Source organism: Sebastes umbrosus, chromosome 10, assembly GCF_015220745.1.
Source record: "Sebastes umbrosus isolate fSebUmb1 chromosome 10, fSebUmb1.pri, whole genome shotgun sequence".
Lineage (NCBI taxonomy): Eukaryota > Metazoa > Chordata > Actinopteri > Perciformes > Sebastidae > Sebastes > Sebastes umbrosus.
The window spans coordinates 14,947,360-14,965,684 of NC_051278.1; the positions used below are offsets into that span (position 1 = coordinate 14,947,360).

Below are 18,325 nucleotides of genomic sequence, written 5' to 3' on the forward strand. Positions count from 1 at the left end.
TCATTAACAGCAATTAACCGCATACCATACATCTGTGGTTGCAGGCAAAACCTCGGCTAATCCTGGATGCAGTCTGAGCAACAGGAAGGAGTCGTGCAACAGGTCGAAACAGAATGGCAGCACCACCTACCTGCAGATGAGAGGACGTGCTGAAAAAAACAACTGTATTAAGCTATTTTGTTCTTTTATTTAAATGGGAGTGATGTGACATGTTTTTTTGGGGGGGGGAGGGGTTTAAAAAGCAAATAGTTAAGCACTCACCTGCATACGATACTGCAGCTAATACTTGATTTAAAAGAAAAGGAAGAAGTAAAGCTGGAGGAACTTTAATGAATGTATTTATTGATGCACGATGAAAGTAGGAAGCCATTAAGTCATAAGTCTTGTTGACCAACACACCGTTAGGTCTCCTACTTTCAAATACAATATTTTGTATCTACAAACTATAAGTGCAAAAGGAAAAAAAAACATTCTTATAATACAAATTCACCCAATTTGGCAAATCGTCTCCCAATTATTATCACTCTTGCAAGTGCACAAGTACAGAGAGCACTTGGTGATCAATACCATCATCACGTCAAAACATCAGGTAACTACTGGATGTGTAAACTTATCTAAATCAGTGAGGTTATGTCAAGATTTACAGAAACTTGCTGCCCTCTTGAGGCAAGAGAAAGATCACTTGTAATTCTGCAGGACATTCTTGTGAATAAATAACGAAATTTCAAGTAGCGAAACAGTGTTTTAGGAGTGTCATAATGCAGTTAAGAAACTCATAAAGATCTTCCCATAAAACAGGAAATGTTTCTGAATGTCATAATATTTATACATGACAGCTTTACCAACCTACAAAGGTTCTGTTCCTGGTTCATTTACGTTAATGATGTCTTGAACCCATCTGTTGTTGTTTTTTTGAACAAGTGAAAGTGAACTATCAAGTTCAAAAAGCTGTTGTGTCCCCAAAATCTTTGTTCCATTTGGTGTACATTGTAAGAGTCCCTGGGCTAACACTGGGCTTAATGCGCTTCAGGGAGTCCTCAAAGTCTTTCATCTGGATGTTACGCATCTGTGGATACAGACAAAGAAGCAGACAGTTAAAAACTGTTGCGTCATGGCAGTTAAATAGGCAGAAAGGAAATATCTGTAGTGTTGTGAATACTTTCATTACCTCACTAGCAGCCATACTTCGGACTTGTTCTGGTCCCAACTCTGTGTAAGAGAAGATTTTCACATGAAAAAGAATTTAGCTCGTCAGGGAGGCTGAAATATACTCCATAATGTCGGGAAGACTCTTACCTCTAATCGGGCCGAGCGCAGCGTCTTTGGCTAATGACGTGAGATCACTTCCTGAATATCCTGCGCTCTTTCTATCAAGTTACAAATCCAGGAATTAATGCATATAAACACAAAAAACACTACCGTAAATGCTGTATGGCGTGTAAATATAGAACTCACTTTGCGAGATGGGCCAGCTCATTTTTGCTCAGTGGATTCCCATGCTTTCCCAAAAGGTTTTTCAGCAGCGTGAGTCTTGTCTGGAGGGACGAGAGTTACATCCAATAACTCAAAGAACTTCAAAAAAGTGTTCATTCACATTTCAAAACTAAAAAAGACACTGAACATAGTAATGAAGTGGGATAATAGTTCCAATGTAAATACCTCCTCGTCCGGCAACGCCACATAAACCCTTTTTGCAAAGCGCCTGTAAGATTAACACACGAGGAACATTGAAGTGAGCTTGTAACAAAAGAAATACATAATAATTGTGCAGCATGTGGAGTTGCATCGTGTACCTCAGTACTGCTTCATCGAGCTCCTGAGGCCTGTTGGTCGCTCCCATTACAAGCACCCTGTCATCCTTTCCTGACTGCACCTGAAACCAAGAAGCACTGTTGTGAAAATAACACCGGTGCCCTCTGAGGTAACAGTGACTTAAAGCACTCTGGAGCCGGTTCATGATCAAACGACAGAAGCTGCTCTTACCCCATCGAACTCAACGAGGAACTCGGTTTTTAATCGACGAGAAGCTTCGTGTTCTCCCTCCCTCCTTTCACAGAGCAAGCTGTCAACTTCATCTGAATAAAAAAACAAAAATCAGAGGTTTGTTTATGAGCTGCAATTTGGGACGCATTTAGTCAATAAATAGAGTAATACGAACCGATAAAGATAACAGAGGGCTGCAATTCTCTGGCAACTGCAAACAGTGCTCGTACAAGCTTCTCGCCCTCTCCCACCTGTGATGGTGATGACAGGAAAGGTTAAATAAAAAAAGCTTCACTAAATTAGTGTGGAGACCTACTCCAGACAAAAAAAATCCTGTTTTCTTACATATTTAGAGGTCAAACTGGCAGCGCTGATGTTGAAGAATGTGGCATTTGACTCCGCTGCGACCGCTTTTGCCTTGTAAGAGGAAGCAAAGGCTGTGATTCACCTGATAATACTGAGGAAAGACTATCAACAGCTATATGCAAATTATGAAAGCACAGTTTGATCTGAATGAATGTGTTTGCTGTGGTGAAAAGAACACTTATCTTACCAGCATTGTTTTCCCGTTTCCAGGCGGGCCAAATACAAGTAAACCTCGTGCCGGAGATCTCAGGCCAGTAAAGAGCTAAATGGCAAAATGTGAAAAAGCGTAAATGTAAATCTGACCATGATATGTCATCAGAGATTAAGGAAACATGCTAAATTGAAATACTGGCTTCTCCGACAACAATGCTACAGCCAGTATTTTCTCCTTTGAAATTTCCATTCTGGTCCACAACGTCAACGGCTCCAATGTTTTGAATTTGTACTGCTGTTACTCATTTTAAAAAGCTAGCTGTCAGTCCTACACATTGTTCCTTAAAGCAGAGACAAAATGTTTCTATGTGATCACCTCTGGTCTTAAGGCAGGGAGGATGACAATCTCTTGGAGTGCTTGCTTGGCCATGTCCTGTCCTGCAATGTCTTCAAAGGATACAGATGTTCCACTGCAGTGAACACAGAAAGCTACTTTAACTGCAGCAAAGGGGTTTTCTTTATTTGATTTCCACAGACAGCTAAATGTACAGGTGTTGTAATAGCATTGCTTATAAATACCTGTCAACAATTTCATTCAGAATCAAGTTGGCCAGTTTGCTGTCCACATTCTTGAAGTTTTTCAAATCCCTTTTTGGGGGTTGTTTCACAGCTGCAGGTCTTCCATTTTGAGCTCTTCCCACCCGTGGGGTCACCTTAGCAGGAACAAAATTATCCAGAAAGCAGCACACACTTCATCAGAATCAGATATCTTGAAATAACATACAAGCGGACAACTAAATGTAATTTAAAAATCACCTTTGGATCAGTGGGTCTGGATGGGGGTCTAACAACAGTGGAGGGCCTGGTGTTAGAGGACACACCTCGCACTGCCGGCTGGCTTTTGGGCACAGGCTTTGGTTGTGGAAGATTGTTATTTGAAGTCTTCGGTGGATCACTCCTCCTCTTAGATGCCATTGTTGCCTCTGTGAAACAAGAACACTATTCATCTTCAGCATGCCTAAAAAAAGAAAAACAACGCTTGCTCCGCTGCAAACACTACATACAAACACTCACTGGACAAAAAGCCGTCAAGTTATCATCATTGAAACATCATCCAGAAATATAATTTCCTGACCTTTGACAGCTTTATGTGTCTTGCAGATGCTACTTTAGTGTACAAAGTGATCAATGATCTGACCCCCTCCCATTAAAAGAGTTCATATCACTGCGCTCAGATAATGGGAGGACAACTAGGATGACCAACAGAGGTGATCAGCCTTCTCTATTAGAGCAACAAACTTTTGGAGCTCAGCACCAAGTTATATGAGAGAGTGCTGCAGCCTTGCTGATTTTAAATTCAAGATAAAATCATGGCTAAAATTAACCCAATCGTGTATCCATCACACATGAATGCAAACTAGAGCTGAACCGAATGCTTCAAAGCTTCAACCTTTGCCATGGTAATCGACCTCCAAATCAGTATTTTAATGCTTCGTTTTGGGATCTGTTTTATATATAAGTATGTTATAATAATGTATAAATCCCATGAAATAAGGAATAATCCCAGAATTGATTTTCATCCATCCATCTGCAACCGCTTATCCCGTTAGGGGTTGCGGAGGGGCTGGAGCCGATCCCAGCTGACATTGGGCGAAGGCGGGGTACACCCTGGACAGGTCGCCAGACTATCACAGGGCTGACACATAGAGACAGACCACCATTCATGCTTACATTCACAACTACGGGCAATTTAGAGTCAACAATTCACCTAATCTGCATGTCTTTGGACTGTGGGAGGAAACCGGAGAACCCGGAGAAAACCCACGCTAACGCGGGGAGAACATGCAAACTCCACACAGAAGGGCCCCAAGCCGGATTCAAACCTGCAACCCTCTTAGAATTCATATTCAACATTAATTATTATTAGTTATTCTCGGACAGATATCGCTGTTTGTTATGTGTAGAGGTGCGTGTGTGTAGAGTAGTGTGGCAACAGCGCTGTCCCGGGCACTGAAACGGAGAAGATGGAGACAGACAGACAGAAGAACATGTCAGCGCCGCGCCACAAAGCGAAGCTTCGAATACCTGCGAATATTACTCATCGAGCTTCGAAGCCCAAAAAATGGAAACACTTGATGTGTCTTAATGTTGTTGTATAGTAAATATGTAATGTTACTGTTTTGTAATTGTGTTTTTATACTACATAGTTCATTTTTATAACAGAGATGTCATTCTCTGTTTCCACCCCAGGGACTGCAGATGTGAACTCTGGTACAGCTAAGAAGCTGTGCACTGTCCCTGTCAAACAAACAAACAAGCAAACAAACAAATAAACAAATAACAAACATGATGCCACTTACCCAGAAGAGCAAGCCTGTCTTTTGCCATGGTGCGATTGGTGACCATTTTATCTTGAAGCCTCTTTGCTCTGTCATATTGCTCTCCTGCTCCTACAAAACATGGGAGTGTATGAGGCTTTAAGCATGTCAACACTGCACAGTGTGTGTGTGTGTATATATGTTTGTTTGAATAATTATTTATTTATTTTTTATTTTATTTATGTAACCTTTATTTAACCAGGAGGTCCCTTGAGATTAAAATCTCTTTTTCGAGGGAGACCTGGCCAAGATGGCACACCATTACAAAGTTACAACAATTATACAGTGGAGCATGTTAAAACAGACAAAAGACAACAGAAACATAATATAAAATCAAGTTTAGGAATAGCAATTGCACTCTTCAGTTACACAGTTTTTTATCAGAGCTTTGAACTCTCCCAGGGAGACAAAATCATGAACATAATGACCTCTTCCAGTGATCTCTACTGCTATCCCCCTCTCCAGCTCAGAGATGCCCTTCTTGTACCACTTCACAGCCTCCTCTTTATCTCCTGGCATCACAGGGAGAAGAAGATGTTTATTACAAGCCACAACATACCTCAGCTAATAACTCATAAACACAATAAACTAACCTGTATCATCCTCGTCGATCCGTAATGCCTTGGATACATACTCAAACGCCTGTTTGTGGTAGTTTTTAATAACTTCACCGCTGTCTTTGCTCTTACTTGCCATTATTATTTAGTTTCTGTCTCCTTGTTTCTCAGTTGTAACTCATAGTTAGCCACTTTTGGAAGAGTGTAGCTTCAAATGTAGCTTTTAAATCTCATTTATAATCGGTTCAATGCGAAGTCTTTGGTTTAAAAAAAATATGTTTTGGTATATATGTATAACAGTAACGCTGGTGTCTACAAAAACATGTACAGCGCTTACTTCCGGTTTCCCGTCCAGGAGCGTTAAAAGAGGATTCACGCGTGATAATGCGTCATATTACTCGGGGTACTACACATGCGCAGTCTGCACTCGCCTCCGGTTACACTGCGCATGCGTAATACCATACAACTCAAGACCCGTGTCCCTACCTCTTTCAATAAGCCTTGTTTCAATCACGTTTCATGAAAGTGTTTGGTGGATTATTTCTCTGTTGTTACAATGCTAATTGGCATTGTATTTTAAATCGTTGGAAAGCCTGTTTATTTACCTTCACAATGATAAGATAAGATAAAATAAGATAAGATGAACCTTTATTAATCCCCAGAGGGAAATTCAGGTGTCAAAGCAGCAACATCAGCAAACATCAGCAAACAGAGTGAAACACAGGAGAGGGAAAGGTATACAAAAATTATGAAAACAATAATATAGATATAAAAGATACAGAGTGAATGGGTGAACATAGTGTGTACAGTCCGTCAATAAATAAATGTAGTATGTACAATAAATAAATGTAATATGTACATATGTGCAGTCTATAAAGTGGTATATAGGATGTATAGGATGAAGTAAGTGTAAAGTGCGCCAGTGGTTAGAGTTCAATCATCCAATCCACCAAACAACACCAACAGGAGAATACAATGTTTACCATTGGCAGATTATTTTGGCAAATCTTTCTTGGGTGCTACCCATATAATCAGCTGTGCTGCTCATCCCACAAATGCTTGATCCTTACAAGTTGGACATCATTGTGAACAAAATCCAATAAATCACAGAAATAATTGTATAAACACATTATATCCTCTCCTCCCCCATCCCTATAACAATATTACTGCACCATTAAATAAGCAAAGTTAATTTCATAAACAGTTACATTTATACATATAAATGAATTAAATCCGATAAAACATAAATTAAACACATTCAAAAACAAAAAAAAGGAAGAAGGAAAGGACCAAAAAAAACAAAAAATAAGTAAATTAAAAATAATAATTATAATAAAAGTTTTAACCTCTTGACCCCATATGACATATAATTCACAACTTATACTTAGTTTTTTTAATTTATTTTTAAATGTATTTATTATTATTATTTTTAATTACTTATTTTTCTGTTTTTTTTAGTCCTTTCCTTTTTATTATTTTTTTTTATTTTTTGTTTTTTTTGGTATATGTATCATTTATGTGTCTATCGGATTTAATTCATTTATATGCATGAATGTAATTTTTTATGAAATTAACTCTGCTTATTTAATGGTGCAGTAATATTGTTATAGGGATGGGGGGGGGTATAATTTGTTTATACAATTATTTATTGGATTTTGTACAGAATACCAGAATACAATAAAAAGACTTGGAGCAAAAAAAAAAAAATAATAATAATAAATAAATAAACAAAAACAAAAAAAAGTAAATGTAAATCAAGTTTATCAAATCAATTAACATTTTATCACTCTCTTAGCCCCGCCCCCTTGATTCCACCCCACCAATCACCTTCTGTCAGCTAACCAAGTAACCAATCAAAGCGCTTTGACGTCACCATGACAACAGTGTCGGAGACGCCCCTTACCTGGCTCCACAGACTCACTCAGTAATCCTCTGACTCCGACTGTGACAGCTGCTGCTGCTCCTCCTGTCATCCACTCTCTGCTGGGCTGTACGATATCTCTGCACATTACAAAGACTTTGTGCGTTTGATAGTGTCGCCAGACTGTCTAATAAACTGACTACTATCTCCGGTGAACTTATTATTAACCGGTAACAACACAACGGAGCCAGCTGACGGAAACACTGAGCTAACGTTAGCTTAGCCCGGCTGTCTGACTGCCCTTTGTCTCTAGCTGGCTTTGTTTCTCCTCTCTGGGGTTCAGCTGACGACAGGCTTTTTGGGCAATTTTACTATTTTTTTTCTGCCTTTGACAAGAGCAAACCAAGATAGGAGGCTTGGGAACCAAGATGTCGAACCGAGTGGTGTGCAGAGAAGCAAGTCACGCCGGGAGCTGGTACTCTGCTTCGGGTAAAAACTGTCAACAGAGCACCGCTAGCAAGCTGGAAGCTAGCTGGCTTGTTGTTTGTCATGTTCTGTTTTATTGGTGTTTTTTTTAGTTTGTATAACCTTCATTATCTTGAGATCAAACACTGTGGAGCTGATGGGTTGCCACAGCAGATTGTAGTTTCTGCTAACAGTTAATCCATCTGACATTAGCTTCACTTGACTACCTCATCTCTTGTTATCCCAATCTGGTTTGAGCTTATTCAGCACATTTAGTGGATGGAAATCTTCCAAAACAAACATATCTGCTGCTTTTTCACAAGTAATCAAAGCTTTCAACTTAACAATAGCTAACTTGGGCTAGATTGCAGAACTTCCTGGCCTACCTGGCTGTTGTTTTCTCATGTTGGTCTGTTTTATTGGTGTTTTTTTTATTTTGTATAACCTTCATTATCTTGAGATCAAACACTGTGGAGCTCATGGCTTTCCCACAGCAGATTGTGATGGCTAACATTAGGGTTTGTACTGCTAACAGTTAATCCATCTGATGAGAAGTCGACTAGCTAACATTAGCTTCACTTGACTACCTCATCTCTTGTTATCCAAAGCTAGTATGCTAGCTGGCTGTTTGTTGTCATGTTGGTCTGATTTATTTGTGGCTTTTATATTTTTGTATAACCTTCATTATCTTGAGATCAAACTCTGTGGAGCTGATGGCTTGCCACAGCTGATTGTGGTTTCTGCTAGCAGTTAATCCATCTGATGAGAAGTCGACTAGCTAACATTAGCTTCACTTGACTACCTCATCTCTTGTTATCCCAATTTGGTGCATGGGTTGGTTTGAGATTATTCAGCACATTTCCTCCTCGGATAGTCGATGGAAATCTTCCAAAACAAGCTGCTTTTTGACAAGTCATCAAAGCTTTCAACTTAACAATAGCTAACTTGGCTAATATTGCAGAACTTCCTGGCCTACCTGGCTGTTGTTTTGTCATGTTGGTCTGTTTTATTGGCTTCTTTTTATTTTGTATAACCTTCATTATGTTGAGGTGGAGCTCATGGCTTGCCACAGCAGGCTGTGATGGCTAAACATTACTGCGAACAGTTAATCCATCTGATGAGAAGTCGACTAGCTACCATTAGCTTTACTTGACTACCACCATCTCTTGTTTGGTGCATGGTTGGTTTGAGCTTATTCAGCACATTTCCTCCTCGTATGGTCGATGGAAATCTTCCAAAACAAACAGACACATCTGTTGCTTTTTGACAAGTAATCAAAGCTTTCAATTTAACAATAGCTAACTATTGCAGAACTTCCTGGCCTACCTACCTGCTATCTGGCTAGACCTGCCAGCATTACATTTAAACTCAAGCTGCTAAGTGTTATTGTGTGTGTCTTGTTGGTCTCTGACACTGACTCGCTTCAAGTTAGGTGCAGAAAAACTGGCTGCCATAAAACAAAGGACTGGGAAGGGCAGGGCAGAAAATTGAAGGTTTATGTTGCACCCCTTCCCCCATTTCACCAGCTAGCTGCTAGTTTCTTGTTATTAAACGACCAAAGCCTTGCCTGTTTATCCCTTTTAAGCTTGGCTTACTGCAGTATTATTGCATTATATATTACTGCATTATTTAGAATTGATTTTAAGATTGTATTATAAACTTTTAAAGCTCTGCATGGTTTGGCACCAAGCTAGATCACTGAGCTCCTTACACCCTATGTGCCACCACTGGCTATACCCAGGTTAGGCTGGTGACTAAGGGTGACATGGCCTTTGCCATCAATGCCCCTAGACTGTGGAACAGCCTACCTGAGGACCTCAGGTTAGACAGCTCTACTACCAATTTTAAATCTCTTTTAAAAAAACATTTTTATAAAAATACTTTTTTAACTTCATAAGGCAACAGCTTGGTGCACCTTTTCCCACACCTTATATTGTCCTCTTTTGGCTTATGTGTAGTAACTTATTGTTTTGACACCACTGGTTACGGGTTTTAGTTTTCTCATTATTTGGTCTTTATGTTTTGTTCTTTTCTTGTTGTTTTTATTTTGTCTGTATTTCATTGTATATGTGCAAGCACTTTGAAGCTATGTTTAGAAAGGTGCTATCGAAATAAAGATTATCATTGTTATTATTATTCATAATAACCGTTTTCGACAGAACACAAGTTACACCAACGATATTTGTATTGCATATAAACAATATGTCCATAAACTAGTCTTCCCGATCCCAAAATGAATTATACTGATTGTTTGTTTTTCCCTGCAGACTTAATTATATTAGCTAGTCAGCTATGATTGATTTATCTTGACATAACGTTAACACTAGTACAGTACAGATAATCGCAGTTAGCAAGTTTAAAGTTTAGTTTATGGTATTTTGTATTGTTTAACCTGGACCAGAACACAATGTAAAAAGGTCCAGTTCATCTCCATTTCTCACCCAAAATAGCATCACACTTAAAGCAGCAGTGGGTAGGATTGGAGCAAGTATGATTTAAAAAAAAAAAAGTTATTTTTATAAAACGGTCAGTAGGACAGCAGTGCATGAGACAGATAATCTGAAAAAAATGGCACCTGCAAAATTTCACAGACCGTAGGAAAACAACTAATCAGATCCGAGCTGGAGCCTGCCGTCTCTGAGCAGCTGTCAATCACTCGCAAACTCGGATCAAACGGTCAGACTAGGCAGCGCTGATCAAATATGAATCAATATTCTGTTACTGTAATGCCTATTTCATCTTGTAGTGTACTGTTTAGCTGTAAAATGAGAAAGTTTTTGACCCGGCAGTCATGTTGCGATCAGTTGAGGAAATACCAAGCACCGCCCACCATCCGGAGCAAACTTTCTCATTTTACAGCTAAACAGTACACAACAAGATGTTTCTGAAAACATTTGAGGTGAGAAAAAGACATTAAAGTAACAGAATATTGATTCATATTTGACCAGCGCTGCCTAGTTTGATCGGAGTTCGCAAGTGATTTACAGCTGCCTCTGTTGAATGAACAGCCAATAGGAACGCTCTCTCTCTCTGAAATGACCTGTGATTGGCCAAAGTCTCCCGTCACAGGCTAGATTTTCTAAAGCCAGAAAACAGCCATGAGGAGGTGCAGAAGTCTAGTTTTCTCTCAGAGCACTTGAATTATGGAATTTTTGCCCAATGATACCAAAATATTCTGCCTACTGCAGGTTTTATGAAAAGACTAAATTAACCACAGTTGCCTCACTTGGATTTCACCCCTCAGGAGTTATTACAGTGACATATTGCCTTGATTTTAGAGATCTATGCTGGTAGCTTTGCTGTAAATCCTATTTGTATTGATCAGATGATTTATGTTTTTAGTACTGACCTGCTATTTCATTATTAGTCTTGTAAGGAAGCCTGGAGAGAGCAGTATGAGTCGGACCTTTTTAATCCAGTGATGAGAAATTAAATTATTATTATTTAATTTTTTCTTATTCTACCTTTTCAGGATCCCAGCTGAACGCACAACTAGAAGGCTGGCTGTCCAAAGCAGAGTCTACGATCAGACCTGCTAGAGCCATTATAGCGCCGTAAGAACACGTTGAATACAATATGAACATGTCAGAAGGTATCTGTGATACCGTCTCCATTCTAATTGGACACGTTTGTGTTTGCAGGCATGCAGGGTATACCTATTGTGGTGCTTGTGCAGCACATGCCTACAAGCAGGTTGATCCCTCTGTTACGTAAGTCATTCAGTTTTTATCTCTATTCCTTACATAAGAAAAAATGCTTTGTATGACTGTTTCTTATCTTGAATTTCCCCCCACAGATGTTAGTTAAGATAGTAGAATATAGTGCTGGTGGTGTGCCTTTTGTGAATAGATCGAGTGAGATAAAATCCTGTTGCCCTTCAGTCGTAGGGTGTTCATCCTGGGACCTTCACACCATGTGCCCCTCTCCCGCTGTGCCCTGTCACCTGCAGAGATCTATAGAACACCTCTCTATGACCTGAGAATCGACCATAAGGGTATTCACTGTTTTCACTCATGACATTGTGATTTCTACTTTTCATGTGTGTTCTTGTTTGTCGCTCAATCTCAGATGTTAACACATGCTAATGGGTTAATTATTTAGGACAGTATTTTAAGGGTCATATGAGGTAGTAACATAACCACAGTTTGGATTGCAGTTTGTTTAGTGTAGAATGTAGTGCGTGTTTCATGCCAAAAAACAAATGAGACAGGTGGTGCCTTCAAATGGGGTCGTGTTTACCGAGTTCACGAGAAGAGTCCATATGAACGCCCCCCTCTTGTGGTATTCTCAACATCGTAAGTGGAAAGTTTCGGAAAAGCTTAGGGTTTACGAGTTATGACGTGTTTGTTGACGTTGTCAAGATCATTTTTCAGTGCATAATAAGTTAATATATTGTAATTTTAGTCGTATATTGTTTTTCTTCGTCATTTTATAATAGGTCTGAGGAAAATGTTGATATTCTCAACGTCATTATGCCTTTGCATTTTCTGCATTATGTTACCCACTTGCTAGCTTGCTAAATCTTTAGCCTCTGTGGCTTCTAGACGCCGACAGTAATGTTAATATTGTCGTTTTTTAGCAGCTGTGTTCTCACGACTTAGCCACTTGAACGCCAACCATATTGTGTACACAACTTCCCATGTTGTAAACACAAGCTCACGAGGCTCATTTGAAGGCACCAAAACATCTTTTCTCAGTAACACTAAAAAAAAAATGAAAAAACTAAATAACCCCAGAATTACCGTTTCTTCGTTGTGATGGTTATAGTGTAACCTGACCAGAGCTCCAACATGCAGTCTTGTGAGATGATACACTTTTAATCATCCACCATGGACCAGACAGTTCCCTCACTATTATCATAATTGATTTGACACTTATCAGGATAACCCAATACCCAATTTAAAGTGAGTGTGCAGCTCCAAAAATGACTTAATCAGTAGACATTGTCATCATAACACAAATTAATTGCACAAATTAAAGTTAAACTCACCTCTGTTTTACAGTTTATGCTGACCTCTGGAAAACTGGGTTGTTTGAGCGGATGAGTCTGCAGACAGATGAAGATGAGCACAGTATTGAAATGCACTTGCCTTACACTGCTAAAGCCATGGAGAGGTAATGCACATAGGAGTGGCATTCATTGAACTAAAGAATCAAACACTATACACTCACAGAGGGAATGAAGTTTTTTCTTAAAAGGTGGGGTTTTCTTCTAAACAAACGTTATGTTATGTTTACATTAAGTGTTTCTCACCAAAACACATTGTGTGTATTGTTGAGCTCTAACAAATGTGTTGAATGCATTTCATTTCCCTTGGAAATATGATGATATATATCGTCAAAACTCTGTCAAATATTTAATTCACACAGGAGTGAACAAAAATAGGCTTTACCATGTGGTTCTTTCATATAATTTAATTATTGAATTACCAGAAAACATGCTGTATTGTGATTTATATCGTTATTGAGATATGAGATGACCTATATCGAGATGAAGATTTTGGCCTTATCGCCCAGCCGTAATTTCCATCCTCAAAAAAACATTTGCAAAGCTGATTTTTTCAAAGTATTTAAAATCCTGCATTGTTTACTTGCTAGCCGTCTGTCTTCTTCCCATATTTTGGCATGTTACCGTCTCCTGTAGATCAGCGGAATAGTGCTCGATCATTGGCAGGAATGTGTATCACGCTTTTAGTTCTGTTCCTTCTTTTCATTGCCTTTCTATACATACCGTAAACCAGAATCACATTGGTTCAGGGACACATGGAAAGTGTGATATGCATAATTGATAGAGCCTTCTGTTAGGTTGGCAGGAGTCAAAGGCATTTTCTTGGTTGAGAAAAGTAGGGATCAGGTAGTATGAAGTGAACCGAGCACATTAAGCATTCAAGGTGAACTAAAAGCTGTGATGTTGACTGACGAGAAGCATTAGTAACGTAGGTGTTGCATATAGGGTACAAAGGTGCAACTCACCAGTATCAGCGTTTCATGTTGTAGGCTGGCAGTTTCCCATTAGTTTTCAATGATGGATGCTTTATGGAAAATAAAACAGTATTAATGCAGATTGTATTCCCAACCATGCCCGGCATTGGACATAATTTTGACAGAGAGGTGCAGCTACTGTACTCAAGTTGTTAATTCAATAATCTAATGTTGCAGCCACAAAGACGAGTTTAGCATCGTCCCTGTGCTCGTGGGAGCCCTGAGTGAGTCCAAGGAACAGGAATATGGGAAGCTGCTCAGCAAGTACCTGGCAGACCCATCCAACCTTTTCATTATCTCATCCGACTTCTGCCACTGGGGTAGGTACCGATCAATAAAAGCCCAGAAAATGACACTCATTCTCTGAGAGCATTCTGCCATTAACAGTGCGGTTTGCTATCTGAGGATAATTCTGCCTAAATGTCATAACATCTCTTTTGAAGGTCAACGGTTCCGCTACACATACTATGATGAATCTCAAGGGGAGATCTACAGGTCTATCGAGCATCTTGATAAAACGGTAACCACTGAGATATATTTAATTCAAATGTGAGATCATTCATGAAATATAATATGTGAAGATTATCATCAGCCACATGCAAAGCTGTTATAGGAATTAAGCATACATTAAATAGACATTAATGTCACAGTGAGCCAGACCCATAATACTTTATGTGCTCTTAATGTGACTATTTACTTTCATGTACCTGCTTAAAATACACCACGTTTCAGGAAGTTAGAATACAGAAGGGCAGAGAGGAAATGGATAGAGAATTTTTCTATTTGTTTTCTCGTGATAAGGAAGCTTTTTTTCGTTGAACACACAGCATACAAAAATGACGGCTTTCTAGAAATCAAATAACCAAGTATAAATTAAACTAAATATTATATTGAACAACATGACTTCTGACTTTTTTTCTCTGCTCGTGAAGGGGATGGGCATTATAGAACAGCTGGATCCCATGTCTTTCACCAACTACCTGAAGAAGTACCGCAACACCATCTGTGGGCGTCACCCGATTGGAGTGCTTCTAAATGTAAGTACCACAGAAGAAGAGCCTCGTCGCTATTTAACATTATGTAGACATGTCGATGAGGGGTTCAATTGACTGTTTGCTATGCTCCGCCTCCCTTAGTTACTGTTGCTACGCCGCTACGCCAAGCTTTCCATTTTCCCACATGCAGTTTATAATGATAATTTACCGCCCAAAAGTCTCAAGCTGTCCCAAATACCATTTTTTGTGCTTCAAAGCTTCGATGAGAAATATTCAAAGGTATTCGAAGCTTCGCAGCACGGCTGTACACACACGCACCTCTACACACAACAAACAGTGATATCCGTCTGAGTATTAGACAATTGATTGAACAATCACTGTTTGGGGGATGTGTTTAGTGAACAGTCAATTGGCAGTGAAGAACCGTACAAAAAAAAGATAAATGGATTAGTTGAGAGATATACCTCCTGTCGTGAGACTGAGACACTCTATCCTTACTGCCTGACGGAGTGCTGATGTTACTGTTTTGCAGGCTGTGGCTGAGCTGAGGAAGTCTGGTTTAGAAATGAACTTCACTTTCCTGAACTACGCCCAATCAAGCGAGTGCAGGAACTGGCAGGACAGCTCCGTGAGTTACGCTGCCGGCGCTCTCATCGCTCATTGAGGTCGACTCTCGCAGGGGCCTCTGCAGCGCCGCCGCCCTGCCCTTACTATCTATCGCCATAACCTGACCCAGACACCCTCCCTCTCGCCCCACACCTAGTTACGCCCACTATTTGCAGGAAGGACCTAGACACTCAAAAGCCAATACAGTCTTCTTTCTCTGTCTCTCCCTTAGCTCTCCTCCGCCTTTCTCCACCCTCCTCTCAGTTTGAAGTGTGTCTCAGAGCTTTTGGTTGAAATATTTTTGCTTGAAGTGCAGTTTTGAGATGATGGAGGTGCAAATGGTTAGAGGAGATAGGAATAGAGCGTATTACGTTGGCTCGGAGTAAGCGTTGGGAGGGGGAAATCTCATTAGGGTTTAATCCCAATTTGTTTTCCTGACAAAACGATGGATTTGACTTGTAATAATGCAATCTTTACATTTGGGCTCTTGGCGATCTGTGCTCATGTAAGTTGTCTCAGAAAAAGGAATGAAAATAAAATTGCAAATCTTAAGAGCATATTGAAATTTTGCAAGATGAAAAATGAAATGAGTGTTTTGACTGACTGCTTCAAGCTACTTAAACTTTGAAAACCGTGTCATAGGTAATTACTACCATTGCTCAACATATGTTGTAGTTGCTAACAAAGGGCTGCACCCAACAAAGTTCACTAACCCCCTACTGTACAAACCAAAAACATTATTACTCTTAGTTTATGAAATATTATCTTTTATTCATATTTTATTCCTTTTATTTCTCCCTTTTTTTTTTGTAGTTTTATTAGACGTGATGGTATTTACTCAAGTAGTGTTTAGATTTGAACAAAAGCAGTGTTGTCGGCTAAGCTCTGAAGCCATCAACATGGTTTGCCCAATAAATTAGTGTGTGCAACCCTGCTCCCAGATTTTCAATTATATACCTGTAGCATTAGAGATATGTTTTGCGGGGGCCAGACTCCAGTACAGAAATGTAATCAAAGCTGGATATTGTGTAAATTACTCCAACACTGACACCTCTAGTCTTTGTTTACACTGCCACCTTGAATCTCTGTAGTTATTGAATTGTCAGGAGATTCGAGGGATGATTTCCTTTTTTGCTAGACTTGTTAAAAAAATGTCTTTTGTTACACATTCAGTTCTGTAAGAGCAGCAAAGCTTTTGTTTTGGCCTGATCAAAGTGGTAAAGGCCTACATGATCTGCTTACATTGTTGAAAATGTTATTAGATCTGTTCACTAGGTAGTAATTTACAACTCTTTGTGTTAATATGTTTTGATTTAAGAATGCCAAAAGTTATTAGGAAGATATAAGTCATCCTTATTTAAAAGTTTGCTTTCCAGTTCTGTTGCTTCTGAGTGTATGAGAATTCATTTCAAAAGTACTCTCGAGGCAGTAGGAGTATCAATTAGACATGGTTACAGTAGCTAAAACAAGTAGTAGATGGCCTGAGTTTTAAGATCAGCACAAAGTCATAAAGCTTTGATTTAAAGATCTACCCAGAAAAGTGACAGATGTTGCTCCCTGCTGTATTTTGGAATCTATTAAATGAATATTTACTTTATGAAATATCAAGCACGAGGATTATTAACAAAAGAAAATGTTTCTTTTTCAAAATAATATGCTATGTAGTCCTGCTGCCTGAAACACTCTGAGTGTTTTCATAGATTAACAAACTGCATACAAAAGCTGAACGAAACCTGATGATTCATAGTGGCAGTATAGACTTTTAATGACAATATGAAATAGGCAGCACACATTGTCTGCTGTCCTGTCATTTGATATTTGACTGATTAGTCTTTTACCGATGCAGTCGTCTAACGTTGGTCCGTCCCTCTCAGCACCATAAGAGGCGTCGAGCATTAAGCTACAATATCTGGTTGAACCAAGCGGGCACAGACTGAAAGATGAATCCTCAGACTCACTTGACCTCTGATGCTAATTTAAGGGAAACTAGTAAAGCATGACACACTGTGCTATTGTGCCTTTTATCACTGTTGCACATATACATATAAAGTGTATTCTCACTTTTAGTCTTATTTTAGAATGTGTACTTTCAGTTTTTGTTTTTTCCACATGTACCCCCCGACCTTGCCTAGTGCCCAACAATGTGTCCAGCTCACCCAGCACTCCAGCAGTGTTTCGCTTGTCCCCCCCTCATCATCTGTTGGTCTAAAATGGCACCAACTGTTATCTCCTTTCTCCAGCAGGGAGTGGTGTTCTCTTTTCTCCACCTCACCTCATTCCTGTAGAGAGACAAAGGCTGAACCTCAACACTGTTTGTTTTCTGTTTATGGATCTTTGTTTGTCTTTTTAGAAATGTTTTTTTGTTTTTCTTGCTTAGAGAATGGGAACTTACACGTCACAAACCTAAAATATACTACTTAACTACTCCCTGAATGGAGTTTTTTTGATCTCAGGTTCCACTGACAAAGCATCCCAAAAGGCTCTTCAGATAAGGCTGTGGATTCATGTTACAAAACAAGTAAAATGGGCTGAAAAGCATGTCTGCTCTGGTGTCTTGTTCTTCGAGTGTTTTACAATCACAGAAAACTACTGACTGGGTGTATGCATTTCATTGTTTAATCACTGCCTTTAATTAATTAGTTGTTTATTCCTCCAAAGTTGGATGGAGTTAGTAGCCTCTTTTATTTTTTAGCACTTCTGCAGATGAAACAAAAGAGTGCTAGTTTGGTTGTAAACTGTGATATTTTCAACCTTGTATGTTTGTCAAACACGTTTGCAGTATAGTACTGTATATACTACTAATGTAGACATCCTGCGTAGATATACAGTTTATCTCCTATGCTTATCCAGTGTCCATTTACAATTAGAAATGTCACCAGCAGAGGGAGTCAGGTGGTTGGAGGAATATTATAGTAAAAGGAACACACAGTTCTTTCATTTCAGAAACTAAAAACTCTCCAGATAGTATTGTATATTCTA

General features: G+C 39.3%; 2 protein-coding genes across 4 annotated transcripts; one reads left to right on the forward strand and one right to left on the reverse strand.

Moving 5' to 3' along the window:
* Positions 1–310: 310 nt before the first annotated feature.
* On the reverse strand, positions 311–5,987 carry spast (spastin). Of its 3 annotated transcripts, none has more exons than XM_037783275.1 (16): positions 5,474–5,978; positions 5,309–5,392; positions 4,863–4,946; positions 3,319–3,485; positions 3,082–3,215; positions 2,879–2,972; positions 2,537–2,611; positions 2,329–2,400; positions 2,159–2,234; positions 1,984–2,075; positions 1,794–1,873; positions 1,660–1,702; positions 1,456–1,535; positions 1,297–1,367; positions 1,169–1,209; positions 311–1,066 (listed from the first exon to the last, which is right to left on the reverse strand). In XM_037783275.1, the coding sequence occupies exons 1-16, from the start codon at positions 5,574–5,576 to the stop codon at positions 941–943; spliced, it is 1,422 nt and encodes a 473-aa protein (XP_037639203.1). In that variant the 5' UTR covers positions 5,577–5,978; the 3' UTR covers positions 311–940. The 3 variants fall into 3 exon arrangements, 2 of the variants coding, with proteins under 2 accessions (XP_037639203.1, XP_037639202.1); XM_037783274.1 differs by having other exon boundaries at positions 4,863–4,952; positions 5,474–5,976; XR_005208659.1 differs by lacking the exon at positions 311–1,066 and having other exon boundaries at positions 1,452–1,535; positions 4,863–4,952; positions 5,474–5,987.
* Positions 5,988–7,338: 1,351 nt separating this feature from the next.
* Positions 7,339–17,884, forward strand: memo1 (mediator of cell motility 1). The gene is made up of 9 exons (XM_037783329.1): positions 7,339–7,787; positions 11,236–11,317; positions 11,405–11,473; positions 11,645–11,757; positions 12,767–12,878; positions 13,923–14,065; positions 14,189–14,265; positions 14,678–14,782; positions 15,273–17,884. The coding sequence occupies exons 1-9, from the start codon at positions 7,727–7,729 to the stop codon at positions 15,402–15,404; spliced, it is 894 nt and encodes a 297-aa protein (XP_037639257.1). The 5' UTR covers positions 7,339–7,726; the 3' UTR covers positions 15,405–17,884.
* Positions 17,885–18,325: the final 441 nt, after the last annotated feature.

Excerpts from the sequence above, each read along its gene's own strand:
- memo1 (XM_037783329.1), top strand. The coding sequence starts at position 7,727 with ATGTCGAACCGAGTGGTGTGCAGAGAAGCAAGTCACGCCGGGAGCTGG. Across the intron at positions 11,474-11,644 it reads CAGGTTGATCCCTCTGTTAC|TCGTAGGGTGTTCATCCTGG; the intron begins GTAAGTCATTCA and ends GTTGCCCTTCAG. Across the intron at positions 14,266-14,677 it reads TCGAGCATCTTGATAAAACG|GGGATGGGCATTATAGAACA; the intron begins GTAACCACTGAG and ends CTGCTCGTGAAG.
- spast (XM_037783274.1), bottom strand. The coding sequence starts at position 5,576 with ATGGCAAGTAAGAGCAAAGACAGCGGTGAAGTTATTAAAAACTACCAC. Across the intron at positions 2,973-3,081 it reads CTGAATGAAATTGTTGACAG|TGGAACATCTGTATCCTTTG; the intron begins GTATTTATAAGC and ends TGTTCACTGCAG. Across the intron at positions 1,368-1,455 it reads GAGCTGGCCCATCTCGCAAA|AAAGAGCGCAGGATATTCAG; the intron begins GTGAGTTCTATA and ends GTAACTTGATAG.